The sequence below is a fragment of the Bacillus rossius genome, chromosome 1 (assembly GCF_032445375.1).
Source record: "Bacillus rossius redtenbacheri isolate Brsri chromosome 1, Brsri_v3, whole genome shotgun sequence".
Taxonomy (NCBI): Eukaryota; Metazoa; Arthropoda; class Insecta; order Phasmatodea; family Bacillidae; genus Bacillus; species Bacillus rossius.
This window is the reverse complement of record NC_086330.1, coordinates 43,308,329-43,334,208: the sequence shown is the minus strand read 5'-3', so window position 1 is coordinate 43,334,208 and position 25,880 is coordinate 43,308,329. Positions and strand designations below refer to the sequence as shown.

Genomic DNA, 25,880 nt, shown 5'->3' with positions numbered 1-25,880 from the left:
CTAACGGAACACAATGCATCCTATCGAGCGAGGTGACGCAGAGTAGAAGCGTTGGACGGAAGGATGTGCGTTAGAAACTTAGTCCATCCATCCTGACTTCAGTTTTCCATGATTTCCCCTGTAGATCATGGCCAATTACGTCCCCAATATTCCTGAACGAATGTAATGATGATCAGCAATATCCTATTAGGTTGGCAGAACGCCAGGAGAAATAGTTCCTCGACATAATGTCTTATAGTAATTTGTATGTTTGTAACTGAAGAATGCTAAAATTTGGTTTACTATCGTTTATGTAGGGTTTATGACAAGGTAAGTGTGATGCTTATCAGTCGGAACTGCCGGTGTGAGCAAGGATGGCGGACTGATCAGTCGGAACTGATGGACTGACGAACTGATGATGGCTTTCCATCAAATCGGACCGCGGGCTCGATAACTCTCAGTACGATCTGCTGTGTGTGGTATCGCCAGTCTAAACTGTCGGTCCAAAAAATAATCACTCCATTAGCTGAGTGTCGTCGAAGAAATCTTGGTTTATACATTTTGGTTGCTTTGCTATTTTTTTTTTCTTTATCCAACCAAAATTGCAACTGCAATTGCAAACATCCATATTCTACGACGAAACGATACAGACAACAGCAACAGCAACAGCAAGACTGATCATGTGTGGGGCAGGGTTCCGTTCTGTCCAAACTGTTATGTCCGAAAGTAGGCTACTCCTATCAAGTACCATATACTGAGAGTTGAGATGTTACACATAAAAAAAGGAAATCTTTATTGTTTCCCGGAGGTGGCGAAGAACCCGCTCGTGGTCGCCGACAGCCTGTGCCAGCCCGCCGTGAGCGCGGCCTCGGAGTTCTTCTACAGGAGGAACGCCGGGTTGGCGCGCGCCGTGGAGCCGCGCCTGCCCCACCAGGTGATGTTCGTGGTTGGCGGCTGGACCGACCAGGGCCCCACGACCCACGTCGAGACCTACGACACCAAGGCGAACGAGTGGCAGCAGGTTAGCTCCGAGGGTCGCAGAGGCTGGTTCTTGCCTTTGCTGGACACAGGCACGGCTGAAGGTCTGGTAACCGGTGGCCCTCTTCCCGGACCGAGCCTCAGGGACGCACCACCATTTCACTTTTTTGTATAGTTTTCTGCAAAACAAAAAAAAAATTAACATACTTGGACAAATTAAGAATTTATTGAATTTTGATGGCGTGTAATTCAAAAATCTGGTCAATGCCTTTCCATTTCCATTTAGTTTTTCGTGATTTCGTATTGGAAAAAGCTTTCGGAGAGTTTATCACCCAGTAGCCTATATTGACGTGATTCCACCTCAATACAAAACTAACCCAGGTATAATTTATCAGGAAATAATAAAAAAAAATTCTTTAGATTAATTAGCAAATTCATCGTCAGGTTGGCTTAGAATAAAAGATTTTTATCTGTACAGTTTTCTGGGGGAGACTCCTCATACTGTTTTTTGGGCTACTCCATGCACCCCAACTCCCCCCTTCTATTTTGTAAGGCCTTTCTCCAAAATATTAGGGTCCCGCAAAAGTAAGTGGCCGCAAAGTCTAGAGCCACGGATGTACCAGGGACGATCCCTTCAAACACACCAAAGCTTATCTTCCTCTTAGTGTTCAGAAACAAACAAACAAAAAAAAATGTGTCAGTATATTAATTAAATCAGCAACATGCACAATAATTACTATACACAGTCAAAATATGGTAGAATATTGAAGTCAGACATAAACACTTCAAGTTATTACTTTCAATGGTATAAACTGCATGTCGCCTGTGTTTGAAAATATATGTTCTGGCTATGAAATGCAAATAATGTAACATGACAATGATTTTCAAAAGCAGTTTCGGCGTCCAGGTTGAGTTGTGTTATGTTTAAATGAAGAAAAAATAAGTCAGTTTCCAGCCGTTTATTTTATGCTGATCAGTCAAAGGCTTTGCGACATGTTTGTAAGCACGGTACGTGTTGACCGAGACAACTTGGTACTGCGCAGAATCGCATGCGCTCTACTTCTATATTCACTCTATGAGATTTGTAAATCGCAGGTACTTGTTTTGTGTAATAAATTTACCGTTTGTGTAATTTAATTTTAACATGAACAGTACACAGGTTTGCATACTCTTTATGAATCACCTATCAGTAATGGCATTACCTGAAATCCAGTCAGAAGTGTTACACCATTACTAATTTTATAATATAGCTTATAGAAAGGTCATTTAAAACTGCGATTTATGTGGGGAGAACTGGGTTCGTAAGGGATAGCCCAATTAAGTTTTATTACAGTTTTATTGATTTCTAATATTTACATTGATAATAAATAATTGTACTTAAAAATGTCCGAGCACAAAACATTGGCACTTATAAATATTTATTCTCAAGTCACTCAGTGTCTGAAAAGTTCCACAGTTCGCACTCCTCACTGTTTCGCCCCTTAATACCACGCGCCTGTCCACACACACAGTTTCGCGCCACTCAGTCACCGCAATCTCAGGATCCGGTCGAATTTCGCGTCGCGCCACTCTAAGCGGGGGTTCTGTCACCCTCTTCGCCGATGTCGCACTTCCCTTCGCTCGGAATCCGCTCGGAACTCCGGAAAGTCCCGGGACTCGAACGGAATCCGCCCGGAACTCGGCACTTACGCGGCACTCCTCGTGGAACTCCCCCGGAAGTTGGCGTCGTTCTCTTCTCGAACCGACGAGAGCGGCTGTGTCGAGTCGCGTCATCCCGGGCCAACCCGACGCCCGAACAGTCCAGAAAGGCCGGCGTTCATTTTCGCTACTCCGCGTGGCGGCCCGCGGAATTCTCAATGCCGTTCAGCGATGGATAACAGCGCCGAGGCAGGACGATGCGCGGGTGTCGGAGTTGAGAGAGGGTAGCGACGACCTTTGTAATCCGACCAGCGTCGTAGCACAAGACCGCTACCTCGTTCTTCGCCGAAATGTTGAGTTGTTTCCTTTAGGTGAGTGTTACAGTAGCTCTCCCCTGAAATGCTGTCTCTTCGTCCGCCTCTCCTACAAAACACTCCCGCTACAGTTCTCTCTCTCTCTCTCTCTTCTTCTTCTCTCTCTCTCTCCCCCTCCCCCCCTCCCCAATAGAGAGATATTTACGGACGAAGATGCACAATTGTATTAAGCCCTATCACACGACGGAACATTTCATGGAAATTTCGACGCAAGGATATATTTGGGTTGCGATGCAAGCTGCCGTGCGTGTTTCATCAGACTGTTGGCCATTTTGAAGAAAGGTTTCATTCAATGGTCCGGTGCAATTTTCTGTGAAAGGTTGGGTTTGTTAACCAATCAAGTGTTATAGCGTATCTCACCCTTAGAATGCAGTGAGCAGTTAAATTGATATTTATTTACTCTTTCCAGTGCATGATTCCTGCCATTAGTGCTGTCCTTTTTAAGGTGAGCTCTGTTGCGAGATGTACGCCATAGAGCGCAAAAGTTTCAGACACAACTTTGTAATGAAATGAAAGTTTGTTTAATGTATCGGGAAAAAAATTGTATTTTGTAAGGTAAAATTTGGAACGAGAATTGTGTAAATCCTTTTCACGGGTGTATTTTATCAAGAACATCATCAAAGAGTTCCATTTTTATTTATAAGATGTAATTGAAAGACGCTATCTTGGTTTCAACCGTTTTTGCTAACAATTTGTTTATACCATTTAACTTTAAGAGTTTTGCTCTTTACATCACTTCACACACATACACTCATGGAAAGCCTTGTATTAATAGTGACTGGCTGTAACAAATAGTTTACCTGCGAACAAATAATTATTGGTGTTTAGCATTTAATTATTTTCTGTCAGAATGACTACAACTGTAATAATACTGTCAGTATAAACTATTTTATTGTCTTGGAAAAACTAATAAATAGTATTGTTATAAAAATAAAACTTATGATTAACGATGGCATACAAAATAAGACTTTCAATTTTAACAAGCCGAACAGTATCAATATGGCAACAGTGTTCGCCATCTACTGTGTACTGCAATCTAAGCGTGAAACAGACTATAGCAGAAAGTTTCTCCTAGTGATACAAGCGGTAATTATATTTTGTTACGATTTGTTTGATGAAAGCGTGAAATATGTGGACTCCTGAATCTGTTACGGCGTTATGAGATAAATGTGGAGAGTATCCGTGTTTGTTTAACACTAATAGTCAAACTACCTCAATAAAACCATTCGAAATAGTGTTTTGACATATATGGAAAATTTCCGGAAAGCCCAGTTTCGAAGGTTGAATGAAAACCTGTTAAGCCATTATTCCTGCAGTTTTACCTCTTCTTCTGCGACGATTATTGCTGCTGCATTGAAAGTAATTTCCGTCAATTATGATACACAATTTATCTTTTGTTTACACTCTAGGTCTACACCAGTCACATACTACTTGTTGACGTCGACCCAAGTGTCTCCTCGGCTCCCTCAGGCCGTTATGCCTCGTCAACGTCCTCCCTGTGTGTCCCCAGTGGAGTGCGACGGCCAGGGACGCACCCGCGTGCGCCCTAGCATGCCAGTGAGGGTTATGTCTGTGTATATATAGATTTGCAAACGATCAAGGGTCTTAAATGTAATTAACTTATTTTATTTATTAATTATTGTGCAAGTTCGCTGTGTAATTAATGTCTCGTGTATGTCTTTGTAAATAATTCAATAACTGTTCTGAAGGGTTTCGCCGTAGTATGTAATTGCAGCCTGGCGCGCCGCGGGACGGAGCTCTCTCCCACGCCGGCCGATTTTCCCCTCCCTCCCCGCCACCCGCGGGCGCCGGCCCGCGGGCGAGCGGGGAGAGGCAGTCGCGTCCTGGTCTCGAGCGGAGACAGACGTGTTCGTTGCTCCGCGAGCCGCGCACGTTGCGCTCGGGATTGAACGTTCGCTCAGTCCGCAGTTCGTCACGGCAGCTGAGTTGCCACCGCGAATCAGCTTAGCATTGTTAACTTACGAGTCATCGGGAGACGTGTCTAGCGGGCAGTTTTTACAACGCGAACGTGGTGCTACGAGTCTCTGAAATTTTCGCCGTCCACGGAACATTACGTAACGGGCCGCGTACGTACAGCGCTCCGTCTTCGGGCCCTCTCTCACTGGGTCAGCTTAGCATTAATAAACTTTACGATTCGCGCCGAAACGTATTTGAGAACCGCTCAGTCATCAGGGAGTCCGTGTCGCCGTGGTAGGGCACTTGTTCCGCGACGGTTCCGCCAGGCTGCGGCAGGACTTGATAAGCGTTAATAAAAGACGGCTCGTGAAATTCGTTAATGCCGTGTTCTGCTTGCGACAACCTACCAACATTCCTCGCAATCACTTCACTCTCCCTCCAGGTCCCGCCTTTCCCGGTCCCGGCCACGTTGGCCTGGACCCACACCTCTCCGACGAGGGCAGTACGGGCATAACAGGACATTTATTTCAACGGGAAAACGGGGACCAGAAGCCGAGGGACGTCATTTGGCGCCCAACTAGTGTGGCCGTAAGCATACGCAAGCGCACGCAAGCGCACGCAAGCGCGCAGGTGCAGGACAGGACGGAAGCAGGTGCAGCCGCGCGGCGTGGGAGCGGCGCGAACTCGAGCCGTCGCGCCGGCGCGCCGGCGGGAGATAACGCGGCGTGAGAGTGACGCGAACTCGAGACGTCGGCGTAAGATAACGCGACGTGGGAGCGGTGTGAACCGGAGACGGCGGGCGACGCGACAAGGATCGGTGGCGCGACAGATAACGTGTCGTGGGAGCGCCACGAACCTGAGATCGCGACGCAGCAGGGATCTTCGGTTCAAGATAACGCCGCGAGAGGAAGACTCGGACTGAATTACCGAACAGAGACTCCCGATAAACATGGACGACTTCCAGGAAGCGTACGAGACATGGGCGGAAGCAGACTTTCCGGAGCCCGGCGAGTGCTGCGAGCACTTCGCAGATTACGAGTGCGGTTTCTGCTTTGAGTACCGGGCGTATGGTAGGACAATGTGCGGTGCGGACTCGTGCCCCGGCGGGACATCGGAGGGGCGGATCTGCGGGACGTGCGGGAATCTGTGGCACAGGGAGTGTTCACAACTGGTCGCGCGAGAAGAGGAATGGATGTCCTGCTTTACGTGTGACCAGTGCCGAGCGAAACTGGGCGTGCGTGGTGCCGCAAGTGTCTCGACCGCGAAGGTCGAGTGGTCACACTGGGCGGGCGCCATCACGCTGCAGGAGTCGGCGATACTCCCAACGCCACTGCAACCGACGCCGCCGCCGACGCTGCCCACGACACCGCCGCCGACGCTGCCTCCGACACCGCCTCCAACACAGCCCCCGCCCTATGGGGTGGAGACGCCGAGCAGGACATCGCTGAAGACCGAGGAAGCCGCGCCCGTCCAGCCCCTGTGGTACGACTGGCACGCGACGTCCGGGTGGATACGGCAGGCCGACTCAGACACGCCGCCCCTGACGCCGCCGCCCCCAACTGCCGTAGGGGCTCACGAGGGGCCTACGCGGTGCGAACCGGCTGTGCTGACACAACCGCTCTGCACACACAAGGGCGTGCCGCGACCACTGTCTCGTGGGCCACCTTTGACGCGACGCCGCCGCCTGTTGCTGCGGGCGACGCGAAAGGTGCCACGCCCCCTCGGATTGTCAAGTGTGCCACCTTTGACTCGACGCCGCCGCCTGTTGCTGCGGGCGACGCGAAAGGTGCCACGCCCCCTCGGATTGTCAAGTGTGCCACCCTTGACGCGACGCCGCCGCCTGTTGCTGCGGGCGACGCGAAAGGTGCCACGCCCCCTCGGATTGTCAAGTGGGCCACCTTTGACGCGACGCCGCCGCCTGATGCTGCGGGCGATGCGAAAGGTGCCACGCCCCCTCGGATTGTCAAGTGTGCCACCTTTGACGCGACGCCGCCGCCTGTTGCTGCGGGCGACGCGAAAGGTGCCACGCCCCTTCGGACTGTCACGTGGGCCACCTTTGACGCGACGCCGCCGACTGCTGCCGCGTGCGACGCGAAAGGTGCCACGCCCCCTCGAACAGTCACGCGGGCCACCTGGGACGCGACGCCGCCGACTGCTGTCGCGTGCGACGCGAAAGGTGCGACGCCCCTTCGGACTGCCACGTGGGCAACCATTGACGCGACGCCGCCGCCATCTGCCGCGTGCGACGCGGAAGGTGCCACGCCCCTTCGGACTGTCACGTGGGCCACCTTTGACGCGACGCCGCCGCCCACTGCCGCGCGCGACGCGAAAGGTGCCACGCCCCCTCGGACTGTCAAGTGGGCTACCTTTGACGCGACGCCACCGCCAGCTGCCGCGTGCGACGCGAAAGGTGCCACGCCCCTTCGGACTGCCACGTGGGCCACCTTTGACGCGACGCCGCCGCCTGATGCTGCGGGCGATGCGAAAGGTGCCACGCCCCCTCGGATTGTCAAGTGTGCCACCTTTGACGCGACGCCGCCGCCTGTTGCTGCGGGCGACGCGAAAGGTGCCACGCCCCCTCGGATTGTCAAGTGGGCCACCTTTGACGCGACGCCGCCGCCTGTTCCTGCGGGCGACGCGAAAGGTGCCACGCCCCCTCGGACTGTCAAGTGTGCCACCTTTGACGCGACGCCGCCGCCTGTTGCTGCGGGCGACGCGAAAGGTGCCACGCCCCTTCGGACTATCACGTGGGCCGCCTTTGACGCGACGCCGCCGCCTGTTGCCGCGCGCGACGCGAAAGGTGCCACGCCCCTTCGAACTGTCACGTGGGCAACCTTTGACGCGACGCCGCCGCCAGTTGCTGCGGGCGACGCGAAAGGTGTCACGCCCCCTCGAAGTGTCAAGTGTGCCACCTTTGACGCGACGCCACCGCCCACTGCCGCACGCGACGCTAAAGGTGCCACGCCCCTTCGGACTGTCACGTGGGCCACCTTTGACGCGACGCCGCCGACTGCTGCCGCGTGCGACGCGAAAGGTGCCACGCCCCCTCGAACTGTCACGCGGGCCACCTGGGACGCGACGCCGCCGACTGCTGCCGCGTGCGACGCGAAAGGTGCGACGCCCCTTCGGACTGCCACGTGGGCAACCTTTGACGCGACGCCGCCGCCATCTGCCGCGTGCGACGCGGAAGGTGCCACGCCCCTTCGGACTGTCACGTGGGCCACCTTTGACGCGACGCCGCCGCCCACTGCCGCGCGCGACGCGAAAGGTGCCACGCCCCCTCGGACTGTCAAGTGGGCTACCTTTGACGCGACGCCACCGCCAGCTGCCGCGTGCGACGCGAAAGGTGCCACGCCCCTTCAGACTGCCACGTGGGCCACCTTTGACGCGACGCCGCCGACTGCTGCCGCGTGCGACGCGAAAGGTGCCACGCCCCCTCGGACTGTCACGTGGGCCACCTTTGACGCGACGCCGCCGCCCACTGCCGCGCGCGACGCGAAAGGTGCCACGCCCCCTCGGACTGTCACGTGGGCCACCTTTGACGCGACGCCGCCGCCCACTGCCGCGCGCGACGCGAAAGGTGCCACGCCCCCTCGGACTGTCAAGTGGGCCACCTTTGACGCGACGCCACCGCCAGCTGCCGCGTGCGACGCGAAAGGTGCCACGCCCCTTCGGACTATCACGTGGGCCGCCTTTGACGCGACGCCGCCGACTGCTGCCGCGTGCGACGCGAAAGGTGCCACGCCCCGTCGGACTGTCACGTGGGCCGCCTTGGACGCGACGCCGCCGCCAGCTGCCGCGCGCGACGCGAAAGGTGCCACGCCCCCTCGAACTGTCACGCGGGCCACCTGGGACGCGACGCCGCCGCCTGCTGCCGCGCGCGACGCGAAACGTGCCACGCCCCTTCCATCTGTCAAGAGGGTCCCGGACTCAGCAGGTCAGTTCTCCAGTGCCACGGCCCGGTGCTTCATGTCCATTTAATAAATGAGAGGCTTTGACGGACATAACGGCCTCGTCGGAGGGGGGGCATTTGACGTCGACCCAAGTGTCTCCTCGGCTCCCTCAGGCCGTTATGCCTCGTCAACGTCCTCCCTGTGTGTCCCCAGTGGAGTGCGACGGCCAGGGACGCACCCGCGTGCGCCCTAGCATGCCAGTGAGGGTTATGTCTGTGTATATATAGATTTGCAAACGATCAAGGGTCTTAAATGTAATTAACTTATTTTATTTATTAATTATTGTGCAAGTTCGCTGTGTAATTAATGTCTCGTGTATGTCTTTGTAAATAATTCAATAACTGTTCTGAAGGGTTTCGCCGTAGTATGTAATTGCAGCCTGGCGCGCCGCGGGACGGAGCTCTCTCCCACGCCGGCCGATTTTCCCCTCCCTCCCCGCCACCCGCGGGCGCCGGCCCGCGGGCGAGCGGGGAGAGGCAGTCGCGTCCTGGTCTCGAGCGGAGACAGACGTGTTCGTTGCTCCGCGAGCCGCGCACGTTGCGCTCGGGATTGAACGTTCGCTCAGTCCGCAGTTCGTCACGGCAGCTGAGTTGCCACCGCGAATCAGCTTAGCATTGTTAACTTACGAGTCATCGGGAGACGTGTCTAGCGGGCAGTTTTTACAACGCGAACGTGGTGCTACGAGTCTCTGAACTTTTCGCCGTCCACGGAACATTACGTAACGGGCCGCGTACGTACAGCGCTCCGTCTTCGGGCCCTCTCTCACTGGGTCATCTTAGCATTAATAAACTTTACGATTTGCGCCGAAACGTATTTGAGAACCGCTCAGTCATCAGGGAGTCCGTGTCGCCGTGGTAGGGCACTTGTTCCGCGACGGTTCCGCCAGGCTGCGGCAGGACTTGATAAGCGTTAATAAAAGACGGCTCGTGAAATTCGTTAATGCCGTGTTCTGCTTGCGACAACCTACCAACATTCCTCGCAATCACTTCACTCTCCCTCCAGGTCCCGCCTTTCCCGGTCCCGGCCACGTTGGCCTGGACCCACACCTCTCCGACGAGGGCAGTACGGGCATAACAGGACATTTATTTCAACGGGAAAACGGGGACCAGAAGCCGAGGGACGTCATTGTGATAGCTTTTCCCATAGAAACGTATACTGCAGCCTTCATGCAAGGCCACACCGAAGCAGGGCCGTAGCCAGGAATGTGAAGGAGGGGATCCATATAACCATTAAATATTTTTTATGAGAAATTTTTCGTTATAATTCCTTGAATATTTAAAAAGAAAATTGGTTGTCACATTTATGTCTCAGAAAATAGTATACTTTTAGAACTAAAAATAATAATTTTGCTAGAAAATGGAATGCTGAGCATTTTTAGTAATGGTTTTTAGTAGGTCTATATAGTTCATATGAGCACAGGGGAGGGGGGAGGGGGATTCGGGGATTCGAGGCGGCCATCTTGGATTAAGCCACTTCCGGCAGCCATCTTGGATGACGTCACTTCCGGCGGCCATCTTGGATGACGTCACTTCCGGCGACCATCTTGGATTACATCAAGTCCGGCGGCCATTTTGTTTTCTAGAACATTCCACAATTTTGAGTTTCGTCCGCCATCTTGAAAATCTTTATTTATTATCCGATTTTAATGGAAAAAAAATTTAAAATTAAAAAAAAATTAAATAATCAAATTTTTAAAATAAAATTAAAAAAATATGATTTAATAAAATTTTAATTAAAAATCTACGCATCGAACACCCCACTCCTCTAAATTACAAATACATCATCTAGCACCCCCACCCCTCTGTTACAATAACATCGTCATCGAACGCCCCACTCATCCCTTTTTACAATTTTTCGTTACACCACATTCTTTAAAATAAATTTATTATCAAAATAAAAAATATGTACCATCGTTGTCTGCGGAGGCAGCCATCTTATTTAGTGGAGACCGCCACCTTGATTTCATCTGATGGATGTCGTCATCAGGTGTAGGTTTATAAAGTACGTTAGTGTATATAAGGTCGAGTTACAATTCTCTACCAACATTGTTATGAACCTTATAGACCAAAATCCACAGAATCCACAAAATACTCAAAATCCACAAAATCCACAGTCATTTTGTTGTTGTAACCGACATTTTTTCTTAAAGTCTTATCACTTATAGGTTTTAACTAAAATATATGTTATTAATACTATCGTTGTGGATGCGATAGTTAAAGTAATGATAATTTAAAAAACATTTATCACTCCATCTTAGCGGACCAGAAATTTTTCAGAGTCCTAACTCACAAGTAATATTCTCTTCTCATGTTTGCGTACTAGTGTTTTAAAAGCTGCATGGAAGCAGATATTTTAATGTTTGTGTATAATTACATTTCACCATTCTGTAAGACATTTATAAGTATCAGTACCTCGTGGGATATTGGTTCTATATTAAAAATAATAAACAATATGTAGGTAAAATGGTATTTATTAAATTAATAACATATTTTACGCAACAAATATGGAGCAAAAACAGAAACTACACATCAAAAAACTGAAACTTACAACAAAAATGGGAACTATACATCAAAAACATAAACTGTAAGTATAACAAAAATGGAAAACTGTACAACAAAAACGGAAACTGTACAGCAAAAACATAAACTGTACAACAAAATGAAAACTATAAAACAAAAAACAGAAAAACTATACAACAAATGGAAACAACTACCAACCTGCCAAACTATTTAAATCAAAAACTATTTACTGAAAAAAAAAAGTTATTCGTCGCCTCCAACATATCCGTGGGGGACTGTGTGGATACCATCTTCGCAGATCAGCCGTTTGTCGTCCTCCCACGTTATGGCCAGCTTATTGCTGTACTCAGTATAGAGTATGTGCTGACGGGAGCGAATTGCTCTAACGCCTGCCCTCATTGTGCAGTGGTCTTGCAGGGCATCCAGGTAGTCATCGAATGTTATGTGGTTTTTGACCACACATCGCTGGATGCCCTTGGCCTTTTTCTCGCTCTTACCACCGCACCTGTAGGCGTAGAGTTTAGCCCGTAGGCTTACAAACTCCTCCATCACTTCTCCCCCACATTCATCTTTGAATTTACCGACAACTTTCTCGTTGATGGGGGAGAAGCAAGGGTGGTCGGAAGGGTAGCAGCTGGTGTCGAATTTAGCCATCAGTGTAGGGTCGGCTTTGAGGTCATGGTAGAAATCATGCGTGTGAATCTCATACACAAAACTGTCTGTATCCATATACATCAGGTGAATATTGTCATGGTAACGGGGTTTCATGGTATTATAGTGGAAGTCGTACATGAGAGTCTTTGAAAGATCTAGTACGGCCAGTCCGGCATAAATCGGCTTGTCGAAAATGATGGTCTCGTGATTAAGGTGGACTAGAGACAAATTCGGTTCGTACATTGTACGGTCCTTGAAGGATGGACGACACACCAACTTCTTGAACCTCTTCTCAGAGCACACCAACTCCATTTTGAGCCTCCGCCTTTTATTTTCCATCAGTTTACCAAATGTCGAGTTCACAGCGAGCTTAAAGAACTCCTTCTCGAACTCGTTGGCTGCTGCTTTCCGCTTGTTGGTATTCAGCCGAATATAGGGTTCCAACCACGCCGACTGCTCAAACTGCAGGACTCGGTGTATCTTAGTCACTCTCAGCCCATGAGATACCGCTTGCTGTAGGTTTTTGTAGTGGACAATGTAGTGCTCTTTATTTTCCAGCGTTGTCATGAGCTTTGATTGTTTTGAGCCGGGCGGACACTGATTTACGGGGAGAAATGGCAGGTCTTTATGACTTTCGTGGAGCTCGGGAGGGTACTCCACATCACACTCAATAATGTAGCCTGTAGGAGAATCATCTGGGACAGACACGACATCAATTGATGTGTCTGCCCATTGGAAATGCCGAATTGGAAGCGGCAGACACATCGCCCACCCGTACAAATTATTTGCATCAATGTACTCCAGGAATGTGGATGGCTTGGATGCATCATATGTCTCAGGTATGTAGGAGTTATTGGCTACGCAATGACGTTTAATGCTTTGCGCTACTCCCCCCCTAATACCAGCCTCCACAAACATGTACATATCATAATCGGTAAGAAGCTCTAGCTGTACACCTGTGGTTCGAAGCATCGCATCGAAAGCGAACCCTGGACAAGAAATATAGTGAGACGGATCTAAACTATATGTCTCCAAACATATGGAACGGAAATTCTCGAATACATCCGCCAAAATCAGAACATCCGTCTTTAGGTACAAGTCAGCGTACTCCCCCAAAGTAGCACACTGAAACTTGTCCCAGACTTTCACCGCATGAGCGTACTCCATCTCTGAAATCATGGAATCAGTCAGACTATTGTAGAAATCATCGATGGATGGAAGACTAGTATCATCTAGTCGAGCAAAAGAATCCACAAAATCATACGGGAAGACACCCTTGCGGGTAACCAACTCCAACTCATCAGGCGCGAAAAACTCAGTAGTACTTATAAACTTGTCTGCAGGCAAGAACTCAGCGAGCGAAGCAAGACCCCGACTCATAAAACGGAACGTATCGACAAACTGAATGCTGAACTTATCATGTAACTTCTTGGAAAAAGTTATCAGCTTCTCTTCCGAATTAGGAATGATGAAGATGTCTTTACTATCATACCCCAACTTCCTGATAATGAAGTTCTGATCGTACGCCAGGTTGTGGAAGAACACAATCAACTTTTTCGGTCTGCGCCTGAGAAGGTTGCAGTCATTACATGCAGGCCCAATAAATTCGCCGGTGAAGTGATTGTGGTCACGAACTTTCTTTACAACCCCTCCAAACTTTCCTCCACAGTAGCAACAACACCTTGCTTGCAGAAAAGCAGTGTTCTGTGCATGTGTGAGCGGAGTCATAGGAACATATGTAGAAAATATTTTCTGTACGTCATGTCCAATCTCCACAATGCGGGATATGAACTTATCCTCTGCGTCACAACCGCGATACAATTCAGGCTCTGATGGAAGTGCTGAAGTGAGGTGTGCAGGAATGACGGTATTATCAGCTTTCACGTAAATGCAGTAGCTGTATGCCTTATGCTTTTGGTACTGCAGCGTGTATGACTCATCAGGATTCGGGTGACACGTATGTATTTTCTCTAGAATAGCTTCAAAGTCGCAATATACCACGATGGGCATCTTGTCACTGTGATGGAAGTTTTTGAACTGCAGAACAGGAGGCAAGCCATTCTGATCGGGCGATGGCATCTCCATCCTAACAGCAGCATGCTGTTTGCAGAGCTCACGGTGTTTTTCCAAACACTGAAGACCAGTGAGCCCGCTAACCCTATCCTGATCATCATAATGCTTGAAGCATCTTTTACAAACATGAATAGCGTCGTGATGTGTAGTGAGTTGGGACCGAACCAGGGCAGAAAAATTAGTTATGTATGTGAAATGGGATGAATCGCCATTGACCAAGAGCAGAAGATCGAAATGATTTTCTTTTTCTTCAGGAGCGACTCGTGCAGGAACAACATTCAGATTCTCGTCGATGCTGTAGATGTTGATGGAGACTCCAGGGTTCTGTTTTTCGAACAGTGGTACATATTTGCTTGATTGGAGTAGGAAACTCGATGTTCGTGAAGTTGAACTTCCCCTCCAAGTCATGGTAGCGCTGATTGACACGATCAGGATTCCGTCCTTCCACGTACTTCACAAGAATTGACCACTTAAAGCACATGTGGTCTTCTAGATTTTGCGGATTTATCACTGCGTATTTGTCTTTGATGCATGTAGGTAATTCGATGTAGGAGCTGGCACGGAGTGGATCGAGCTTGTTTATTCGTAGTTGAAGTCGCTTAACGACCGACAAAGTCCATCCGGACCCCTTCCCCATATAGTCTTCCTCCTCCTTGCAGATCTTAGAGATGGAATCGACAACTGCCTCCTCCACCTCATGAACTGCGTAGAGGGGGACATTCATGGTTTTGAAGGCCCTCTTGTCTTCACTGGCATCTACTGGTTTTTCGTAGGCGCACTCGAGCACGATATTGAATTTGAGAGGTCCGTTCTCTTCAATCTCCTCCACAAGTTGGTTTATTATTTTGTTCTTGATGGAGTCCAGGTACGTACAAATATCCTTGGCAGAACTTGACGTATTTTCTGCCACGTACGTCTTCAAGTTACCCTTGAAACCCACTTCGGCGGTGATGAAGCCGTGGGTATTGGACAAACCAGTCCCGGTCACCACCTTTGTTCGGCTGGTCGAAGGCTTGGGCGTAACTGCAGGCTTAACTGCTACCATCCTCTGCTTCTTTGTTGGAGGCGGAGCAGGGCCCTTGCATACCTTGATGTGAGCTTTTAACTTATCAGCCCTGGCGAACTCCTTAGCACAGTTGTCGCAGGTATGTGCTATGCGGTTTGGGTTAAGACCGCAAGCCGACTTCTCATGTCGTCTAGCAAAATCAGCACGGGCGAAGGTCTTGTAGCAGAAGCTACACCGCATGCCTGATGTCGTAGCAACAGCTCCAGCACATGATGCAAGGTGCTGCTGCATCTTATCGCTGCGTGCGACCATCTTTCCACATAGGTGGCACTGCTGGTGGTCACGATGCTGGTTCTTAGCACACTGACGCTCGTGCCGGTAGCGGTTGTGGCCTGCCGTGAATGTAGCAGAGCAGAAACGGCATTTCTGAACAGTAGACGACATCATCACGACAATCGGTAGACTGGTCTCAACGTACGGAACACGCAACGGTAACTCGACGCACGGAGAACTATAACAAAAGAATTAAGAATACAGTGTAGCTAGATGTTAACACGAAAAAGTTGCAAACATAACCTCAAAACTCTAGCCCTTAAGCTTACTAACCTAAACTGATAGCAATGTAACTAAATAAAAAGGTTGCAAATGTAACCTCAAAACTCTAGCACTCAAGCTTACTAACCTAAACTGATAGCAATGTTACTAAATAAAAAAAAGTTGCAAACATAACCTTATAACTTTAGCCCTCAAGCTTACTAACCTAAACTACTAGCAATGTTACTAAATAAAAAAAGTTGTAAACATAACCTCAAAGCTACTCCTTCAGGTACAATCCTAAAAAAATGCTAGAATATTTAAAGTACTGATAAAAGTTAAAGCTGAAAAATATTCAATGCTAACTAAAAATGATTGATTACATAACCTCAAAACTACTCTAATTCACATCCCAAAAATGCTAGAATATTTAAAGTAGATACTGATAAAAGTTTAAACTGAAAAAAAAAATTCTGGCTACCTACATATAAGTGTACAGAGAAAAAACTAGCTAACTGATAACCTACAAAAAAGCTGAGAAACATTCAATGTTAACGAAACATGTAACATACCTCAGAAAACTATGAAGTGGAGCTGTAGAACACGAAGTAGCGTTGGCGGTAGAAATCGTGGTAGCAGCGAAACTCACACACGAACTAGCTCACTCAAACTCTAAGAACACACTGAAGCTCCGACAGCTAATCCCGGCCTTTTATAGCCTCGGACCTGCCTGTTCTTGGAAAAACCATTAGGAACAGAGTATTTCTGTTGTATCCGTCAATAGGAATGTAGTACATGAAAGTACCATTGTCTTCGGAAAAACCCAGCATGACTCATTTGCATGTCGTAGCAGGTCTGTGAGGGGTGGGGTTAGAAATGTAACCTGACAGCCAAACATGGGAAACCATTCTCGGGTAAAACCACTAATGACCTAGGTGATTAGAGATTAGTGCCGAGTGGACCCAAACAATAGACTTGACCGTGCATGTCACGACAGGTACATTAGTCCGCGACTTTGTAGTGCCATGAGGCGCTCAGGAATGTCTGAGCCTGCCACAAACAGCTCGTCAAAGTGTCATCTCGAAGCACTCGAGCTGCAGTCATGACGCGCATGCTACAACAGGCCCGTTAGTCACCGACTTCGTGGCGCCAAGCTGACACTCGGGTAGACAGGTAGCTAAATGATAATACTAGTAATGCAAGGAAATAAATAATCGGGTATGTTTAATACATTTATTTAAAAGTAAGAACACATTACAAAACTAAAACATTAAAAATTTATTCTACATTTATTATGACCAACATTCGTTTAAAAATTTTTAGCATTTCATTGCGAACAATCAGTTGAGCATCTACAGTATGACACAATTTGCTGATGTTCCAGGAACCAACCCTTTTCACAAACATTTAAGGAGACATTCCTTAAGCTCTCTTTTCATTGGTCAAATAAAACATCTCACTCTCTTTCCCTTTTACAACGATGCTGCTTCATCATCACGCTAAAATTCTGTAAGACCAAAAAAAATTTACTTCTCTTAAACCTTACGGTAGAAATTTCATCCTAGGTTGCTGTTACTGCATCTAGAAATTAAAAATTATATTATCTCATACAATTTTTATTTACATGTTAGACTTAACCATCCTACCACACACACGCACACACATGCACACACTTACACACACATGCGTGCGCATGCGTGCACTGAGATGAAATACATACTTGCCCACATAATGTACTTTTATTTACAAAGGCAACATATTAAAACACGTAATATTTAAATTTTGTGTAGATTGGACGGTACCAGACACCATACTGCAAAACGAGCGGACAACACTCGAGTCTTTACTAGGATTGGGCTGACGGATTGCCTCTGGAACGCCCCTGTTGCCTTCAACGACTCGGAATTAATACTTTTATCCATCAAAAAACAACAGTTTAACTAAGCAAAAATACACCCCACACCCCTCAAAAAATTGTTATTACACAAGGCATTATTTACATGGCAGGAGACCGCGCATGCGAAGTGCGCAGCTTCAGGTTAGAAATATTGATTAAAATAACTGCTAAAGATGCTAATTTGTTTATGAAAAAATTGCACATGAAATACAGACACTTGGTTATTTACACACACATACATACATACATACATACATACATACATACATACATACATACACACACCCTGCATGGCTTCAGAAGGAAGTACGATATTTTGAAAACCAATCAAGACTTACATTTGTTTATGAAAAGGAGATAAAAATTAAAATATTTTCAAAGTTAATTTTAGAGATGAAACATCATGTGCAAGTCCTTGCATGCGAGAACATTTTATTACGCAATTATCTTCATTTTTCTCAAACCATAGGTCTGATGTCTGGATAAAACACAAATATCATACTTAACATGTGTACTACGAGATGACTGCACGCCAGTCCAAGCCCCCTGCGCTTAGAGACGAAACTGCACTAGCAACGTTAGCAAGCATTGCAATTATATCGCTTCACTAATGCAGATTCACCTCTGACTAGGTGGACCTCCTGAAACAGTAAACATAGGACAGTGAAACACATTAAAATAATGCATTTCAAAATATTTGAATAATATAAAACACTGCATATTTCTCGAAAATCACCACGCAACTGACTGCCCTTTCAATCACAATTCTGCGAATGCTATCACAGAATGCTATATTTAAAAAGAAAGGATCATTCATTCCTTCATTATAGAACACAGTAATACATCACATGAAGAGAAACAAAAAAGGCACACACTTCGTTCTTAGACTCGTGCCGCCTCCTCGACAGAGAGAAAAGGTTTACACATAAAATAGTATATATTTCTTTTCCAGCGATGAAGCTGTACTAATATCACCTTGACAAGCTTAGATGATCTAGGGAGAGACAAAGTAAATATATTAACAAAAAAAGTCGACTAAAAATCATTTACAAACAAAATACTTAATATTCCTTCGATTACATATTTTTCTCAATTTAATAAATGAGAGAACAAAAACATTTGCTTAAATCACTATTTATCAATTTTAAACTCTCGTGTACATCAGGAAAATATATGTAGTATCAGTCATTATTAGTTGTAATGTAAAAAATGCAAAACAGTTTCTTTGTGGGGTGTGGAATGCTCACTCACGATCGAAAAAAGGAGGGGCTTTGCTGTAACACAAGGGGAGGGGGAAACCATCTTGAAAGTTGACGTTTCTCATATATTTGGATATATAGTAATCAAGCAAGTAATAACATTTGGTGGTATAATCTCCGTCTGATTAAAGTTTATTTGCTAACATGAATTCACAAATTAAACGAATTTCTAAATACATTTGCTTATCTTTTATAACAAAAAATGCACATATTGATTGTTTTATCATGAATAACCAGGAGAACACTAAAAAACCAACGAAATTCTCGCCAATAATAACCAACAGCACACGAACAATAGAAAAAAACGATTTGTCAGTAATAACATGAAGCATGCGGAGAAAATCACCTAAATATGGTCAAGAATAACCATCAGTACAGGTAGAATACCTATAAAGTCTTGACATGAAAAAGGCTGAAATGCACGGAGAAAATCATCAAATTCTTGTCAGGTAAAAAAAGCAGAAGCACATGAAAAAAAAATTCTAATACCGTAAAGTTGAAGCACACGTAGAAATCTATCGAAATTTCATGTGAAAAAATAGCAGCACTCAGAGAAAACCATCAGGGAGAAGATGTCGTTTAAAAACATAAATTATCAATTTTATGAAAAATGTCAAATTACATCCAGCCAGAACTCTCATGTTGTTTAAGCAAAGAGTTCACAAGCCAGCTTGTGAACTCTTTGCTTAAGCAACATGAGAGTTACAGCACAAGTCAGCTTGTGAACTCTTTGCTTAAGCAACATGAGAGTTTTGGCACAAGTCAGCTTGTGAACTCTTTGCTTAAGCAACATGAGAGTTACAGCACAAGTCAGCTTGTGAACTCTTTGCTTAAGCAACATGAGAGTTCTAGCACAAGTCAGCTTGTGAACTCTTTGCTTAAGCAACATGGGAGTTCTTGCACAAGCCAGCTTGTGAACTCTTTGCTTAAGGAACATGAGAGTTCTGGCAGGATGTAATTTGACCTTTTTCATAAAATTGATAATTTATGTTTTTAAACGACATCTTCTCCCTGATGGTTTTCTCTGAGTGCTGCTATTTTTTCACATGAAATTTCGATAGATTTCTACGTGTGCTTCAACTTTACGGTATTAGAATTTTTTTTTTCATGTGCTTCTGCTTTTTTTACCTGACAAGAATTTGATGATTTTCTCCGTGCATTTCAGCCTTTTTCATGTCAAGACTTTATAGGTATTCTACCTGTACTGATGGTTATTCTTGACCATATTTAGGTGATTTTCTCCGCATGCTTCATGTTATTACTGACAAATCGTTTTTTTCTATTGTTCGTGTGCTGTTGGTTATTATTGGCGAGAATTTCGTTGGTGTTTTAGTGTTCTCCTGGTTATTCATGATAAAACAATCAATATGTGCATTTTTTGTTATAAAAGATAAGCAAATGTATTTAGAAATTCGTTTAATTTGTGAATTCATGTTAGCAAATAAACTTTAATCAGACGGAGATTATACCACCAAATGTTATTACTTGCTTGATTACTATATATCCAAATATATGAGAAACGTCAACTTTCAAGATGGTTTCCCCCTCCCCTTGTGTTACAGCAAAGCCCCTCCTTTTTTCGATCGTGAGTGAGCATTCCACACCCCACAAAGAAACTGTTTTGCATTTTTTACATTACAACTAATAATGACTGATACTACATATATTTTCCTGATGTACACGAGAGTTTAAAATTGATAAATAGTGATTTAAGCAAATGTTTTTGTTCTCTCATTTATTAAATTGAGAAAAATATGTAATCGAAGGAATATTAAGTATTTTGTTTGTAAATGATTTTTAGTCGACTTTTTTTGTTAATATATTTACTTTGTCTCTCCCTAGATCATCTAAGCTTGTCAATGTGATATTAGTACAGCTTCATCGCTGGAAAAGAAATATATACTATTTTATGTGTAAACCTTTTCTCTCTGTCGAGGAGGCGGCACGAGTCTAAGAACGAAGTGTGTGCCTTTTTTGTTTCTCTTCATGTGATGTATTACTGTGTTCTATAATGAAGGAATGAATGATCCTTTCTTTTTAAATATAGCATTCTGTGATAGCATTCGCAGAATTGTGATTGAAAGGGCAGTCAGTTGCGTGGTGATTTTCGAGAAATATGCAGTGTTTTATATTATTCAAATATTTTGAAATGCATTATTTTAATGTGTTTCACTGTCCTATGTTTACTGTTTCAGGAGGTCCACCTAGTCAGAGGTGAATCTGCATTAGTGAAGCGATAAAATTGCAATGCTTGCTAACGTTGCTAGTGCAGTTTCGTCTCTAAGCGCAGGGGGCTTGGACTGGCGTGCAGTCATCTCGTAGTACACATGTTAAGTATGAGATTTGTGTTTTATCCAGACATCAGACCTATGGTTTGAGAAAAATGAAGATAATTGCGTAATAAAATGTTCTCGCATGCAAGGACTTGCACATGATGTTTCATCTCTAAAATTAACTTTGAAAATATTTTAATTTTTATCTCCTTTTCATAAACAAATGTAAGTCTTGATTGGTTTTCAAAATATCGTACTTCCTTCTGAAGCCATGCAGGGTGTGTGTATGTATGTATGTATGTATGTATGTATGTATGTATGTATGTGTGTGTAAATAACCAAGTGTCTGTATTTCATGTGCAATTTTTTCATAAACAAATTAGCATCTTTAGCAGTTATTTTAATCAATATTTCTAACCTGAAGCTGCGCACTTCGCATGCGCGGTCTCCTGCCATGTAAATAATGCCTTGTGTAATAACAATTTTTTGAGGGGTGTGGGGTGTATTTTTGCTTAGTTAAACTGTTGTTTTTTGATGGATAAAAGTATTAATTCCGAGTCGTTGAAGGCAACAGGGGCGTTCCAGAGGCAATCCGTCAGCCCAATCCTAGTAAAGACTCGAGTGTTGTCCGCTCGTTTTGCAGTATGGTGTCTGGTACCGTCCAATCTACACAAAATTTAAATATTACGTGTTTTAATATGTTGCCTTTGTAAATAAAAGTACATTATGTGGGCAAGTATGTATTTCATCTCAGTGCACGCATGCGCACGCATGTGTGTGTAAGTGTGTGCATGTGTGTGCGTGTGTGTGGTAGGATGGTTAAGTCTAACATGTAAATAAAAATTGTATGAGATAATATAATTTTTAATTTCTAGATGCAGTAACAGCAACCTAGGATGAAATTTCTACCGTAAGGTTTAAGAGAAGTAAATTTTTTTTGGTCTTACAGAATTTTAGCGTGATGATGAAGCAGCATCGTTGTAAAAGGGAAAGAGAGTGAGATGTTTTATTTGACCAATGAAAAGAGAGCTTAAGGAATGTCTCCTTAAATGTTTGTGAAAAGGGTTGGTTCCTGGAACATCAGCAAATTGTGTCATACTGTAGATGCTCAACTGATTGTTCGCAATGAAATGCTAAAAATTTTTAAACGAATGTTGGTCATAATAAATGTAGAATAAATTTTTAATGTTTTAGTTTTGTAATGTGTTCTTACTTTTAAATAAATGTATTAAACATACCCGATTATTTATTTCCTTGCATTACTAGTATTATCATTTAGCTACCTGTCTACCCGAGTGTCAGCTTGGCGCCACGAAGTCGGTGACTAACGGGCCTGTTGTAGCATGCGCGTCATGACTGCAGCTCGAGTGCTTCGAGATGACACTTTGACGAGCTGTTTGTGGCAGGCTCAGACATTCCTGAGCGCCTCATGGCACTACAAAGTCGCGGACTAATGTACCTGTCGTGACATGCACGGTCAAGTCTATTGTTTGGGTCCACTCGGCACTAATCTCTAATCACCTAGGTCATTAGTGGTTTTACCCGAGAATGGTTTCCCATGTTTGGCTGTCAGGTTACATTTCTAACCCCACCCCTCACAGACCTGCTACGACATGCAAATGAGTCATGCTGGGTTTTTCCGAAGACAATGGTACTTTCATGTACTACATTCCTATTGACGGATACAACAGAAATACTCTGTTCCTAATGGTTTTTCCAAGAACAGGCAGGTCCGAGGCTATAAAAGGCCGGGATTAGCTGTCGGAGCTTCAGTGTGTTCTTAGAGTTTGAGTGAGCTAGTTCGTGTGTGAGTTTCGCTGCTACCACGATTTCTACCGCCAACGCTACTTCGTGTTCTACAGCTCCACTTCATAGTTTTCTGAGGTATGTTACATGTTTCGTTAACATTGAATGTTTCTCAGCTTTTTTGTAGGTTATCAGTTAGCTAGTTTTTTCTCTGTACACTTATATGTAGGTAGCCAGAATTTTTTTTTTCAGTTTAAACTTTTATCAGTATCTACTTTAAATATTCTAGCATTTTTGGGATGTGAATTAGAGTAGTTTTGAGGTTATGTAATCAATCATTTTTAGTTAGCATTGAATATTTTTCAGCTTTAACTTTTATCAGTACTTTAAATATTCTAGCATTTTTTTAGGATTGTACCTGAAGGAGTAGCTTTGAGGTTATGTTTACAACTTTTTTTATTTAGTAACATTGCTAGTAGTTTAGGTTAGTAAGCTTGAGGGCTAAAGTTATAAGGTTATGTTTGCAACTTTTTTTTATTTAGTAACATTGCTATCAGTTTAGGTTAGTAAGCTTGAGTGCTAGAGTTTTGAGGTTACATTTGCAACCTTTTTATTTAGTTACATTGCTATCAGTTTAGGTTAGTAAGCTTAAGGGCTAGAGTTTTGAGGTTATGTTTGCAACTTTTTCGTGTTAACATCTAGCTACACTGTATTCTTAATTCTTTTGTTATAGTTCTCCGTGCGTCGAGTTACCGTTGCGTGTTCCGTACGTTGAGACCAGTCTACCGATTGTCGTGATGATGTCGTCTACTGTTCAGAAATGCCGTTTCTGCTCTGCTACATTCACGGCAGGCCACAACCGCTACCGGCACGAGCGTCAGTGTGCTAAGAACCAGCATCGTGACCACCAGCAGTGCCACCTATGTGGAAAGATGGTCGCACGCAGCGATAAGATGCAGCAGCACCTTGCATCATGTGCTGGAGCTGTTGCTACGACATCAGGCATGCGGTGTAGCTTCTGCTACAAGACCTTCGCCCGTGCTGATTTTGCTAGACGACATGAGAAGTCGGCTTGCGGTCTTAACCCAAACCGCATAGCACATACCTGCGACAACTGTGCTAAGGAGTTCGCCAGGGCTGATAAGTTAAAAGCTCACATCAAGGTATGCAAGGGCCCTGCTCCGCCTCCAACAAAGAAGCAGAGGATGGTAGCAGTTAAGCCTGCAGTTACGCCCAAGCCTTCGACCAGCCGAACAAAGGTGGTGACCGGGACTGGTTTGTCCAATACCCACGGCTTCATCACCGCCGAAGTGGGTTTCAAGGGTAACTTGAAGACGTACGTGGCAGAAAATACGTCAAGTTCTGCCAAGGATATTTGTACGTACCTGGACTCCATCAAGAACAAAATAATAAACCAACTTGTGGAGGAGATTGAAGAGAACGGACCTCTCAAATTCAATATCGTGCTCGAGTGCGCCTACGAAAAACCAGTAGATGCCAGTGAAGACAAGAGGGCCTTCAAAACCATGAATGTCCCCCTCTACGCAGTTCATGAGGTGGAGGAGGCAGTTGTCGATTCCATCTCTAAGATCTGCAAGGAGGAGGAAGACTATATGGGGAAGGGGTCCGGATGGACTTTGTCGGTCGTTAAGCGACTTCAACTACGAATAAACAAGCTCGATCCACTCCGTGCCAGCTCCTACATCGAATTACCTACATGCATCAAAGACAAATACGCAGTGATAAATCCGCAAAATCTATAAGACCACATGTGCTTTAAGTGGTCAATTCTTGTGAAGTACGTGGAAGGACGGAATCCTGATCGTGTCAATCAGCGCTACCATGACTTGGAGGGGAAGTTCAACTTCACGAACATCGAGTTTCCTACTCCAATCAAGCAAATATGTACCACTGTTCGAAAAACAGAACCCTGGAGTCTCCATCAACATCTACAGCATCGACGAGAATCTGAATGTTGTTCCTGCACGAGTCGCTCCTGAAGAAAAAGAAAATCATTTCGATCTTCTGCTCTTGGTCAATGACGATTCATCCCATTTCACATACATAACTAATTTTTCTGCCCTGGTTCGGTCCCAACTCACTACACATCACGACGCTATTCATGTTTGTAAAAGATGCTTCAAGCATTATGATGATCAGGATAGGGTTAGCGGGCTCACTGGTCTTCAGTGTTTGGAAAAACACCGTGAGCTCTGCAAACAGCATGCTGCTGTTAGGATGGAGATGCCATCGCCCGATCAGAATGGCTTGCCTCCTGTTCTGCAGTTCAAAAACTTCCATCACAGTGACAAGATGCCCATCGTGGTATATTGCGACTTTGAAGCTATTCTAGAGAAAATACATACGTGTCACCCGAATCCTGATGAGTCATACACGCTGCAGTACCAAAAGCATAAGGCATACAGCTACTGCATTTACGTGAAAGCTGATAATACCGTCATTCCTGCACACCTCACTTCAGCACTTCCATCAGAGCCTGAATTGTATCGCGGTTGTGACGCAGAGGATAAGTTCATATCCCGCATTGTGGAGATTGGACATGACGTACAGAAAATATTTTCTACATATGTTCCTATGACTCCGCTCACACATGCACAGAACACTGCTTTTCTGCAAGCAAGGTGTTGTTGCTACTGTGGAGGAAAGTTTGGAGGGGTTGTAAAGAAAGTTCGTGACCACAATCACTTCACCGGCGAATTTATTGGGCCTGCATGTAATGACTGCAACCTTCTCAGGCGCAGACCGAAAAAGTTGATTGTGTTCTTCCACAACCTGGCGTACGATCAGAACTTCATTATCAGGAAGTTGGGGTATGATAGTAAAGACATCTTCATCATTCCTAATTCGGAAGAGAAGCTGATAACTTTTTCCAAGAAGTTACATGATAAGTTCAGCATTCAGTTTGTCGATACGTTCCGTTTTATGAGTCGGGGTCTTGCTTCGCTCGCTGAGTTCTTGCCTGCAGACAAGTTTATAAGTACTACTGAGTTTTTCGCGCCTGATGAGTTGGAGTTGGTTACCCGCAAGGGTGTCTTCCCGTATGATTTTGTGGATTCTTT

General features: G+C 45.4%; 1 protein-coding gene across 2 annotated transcripts in view; it reads left to right on the top strand.

Moving 5' to 3' along the window:
• LOC134535258 (kelch-like protein 10) overlaps positions 1-25,880 on the top strand; it is a 43,638-nt gene that overhangs the window by 2,281 nt on the left and 15,477 nt on the right. For both annotated transcript variants that reach the window (XM_063374333.1, XM_063374336.1), the window contains exon 2: positions 788-1,000. In XM_063374333.1, coding sequence (XP_063230403.1) covers positions 788-1,000 — 213 coding nt within the window. The remainder of the gene's footprint in view (positions 1-787; positions 1,001-25,880) is intronic.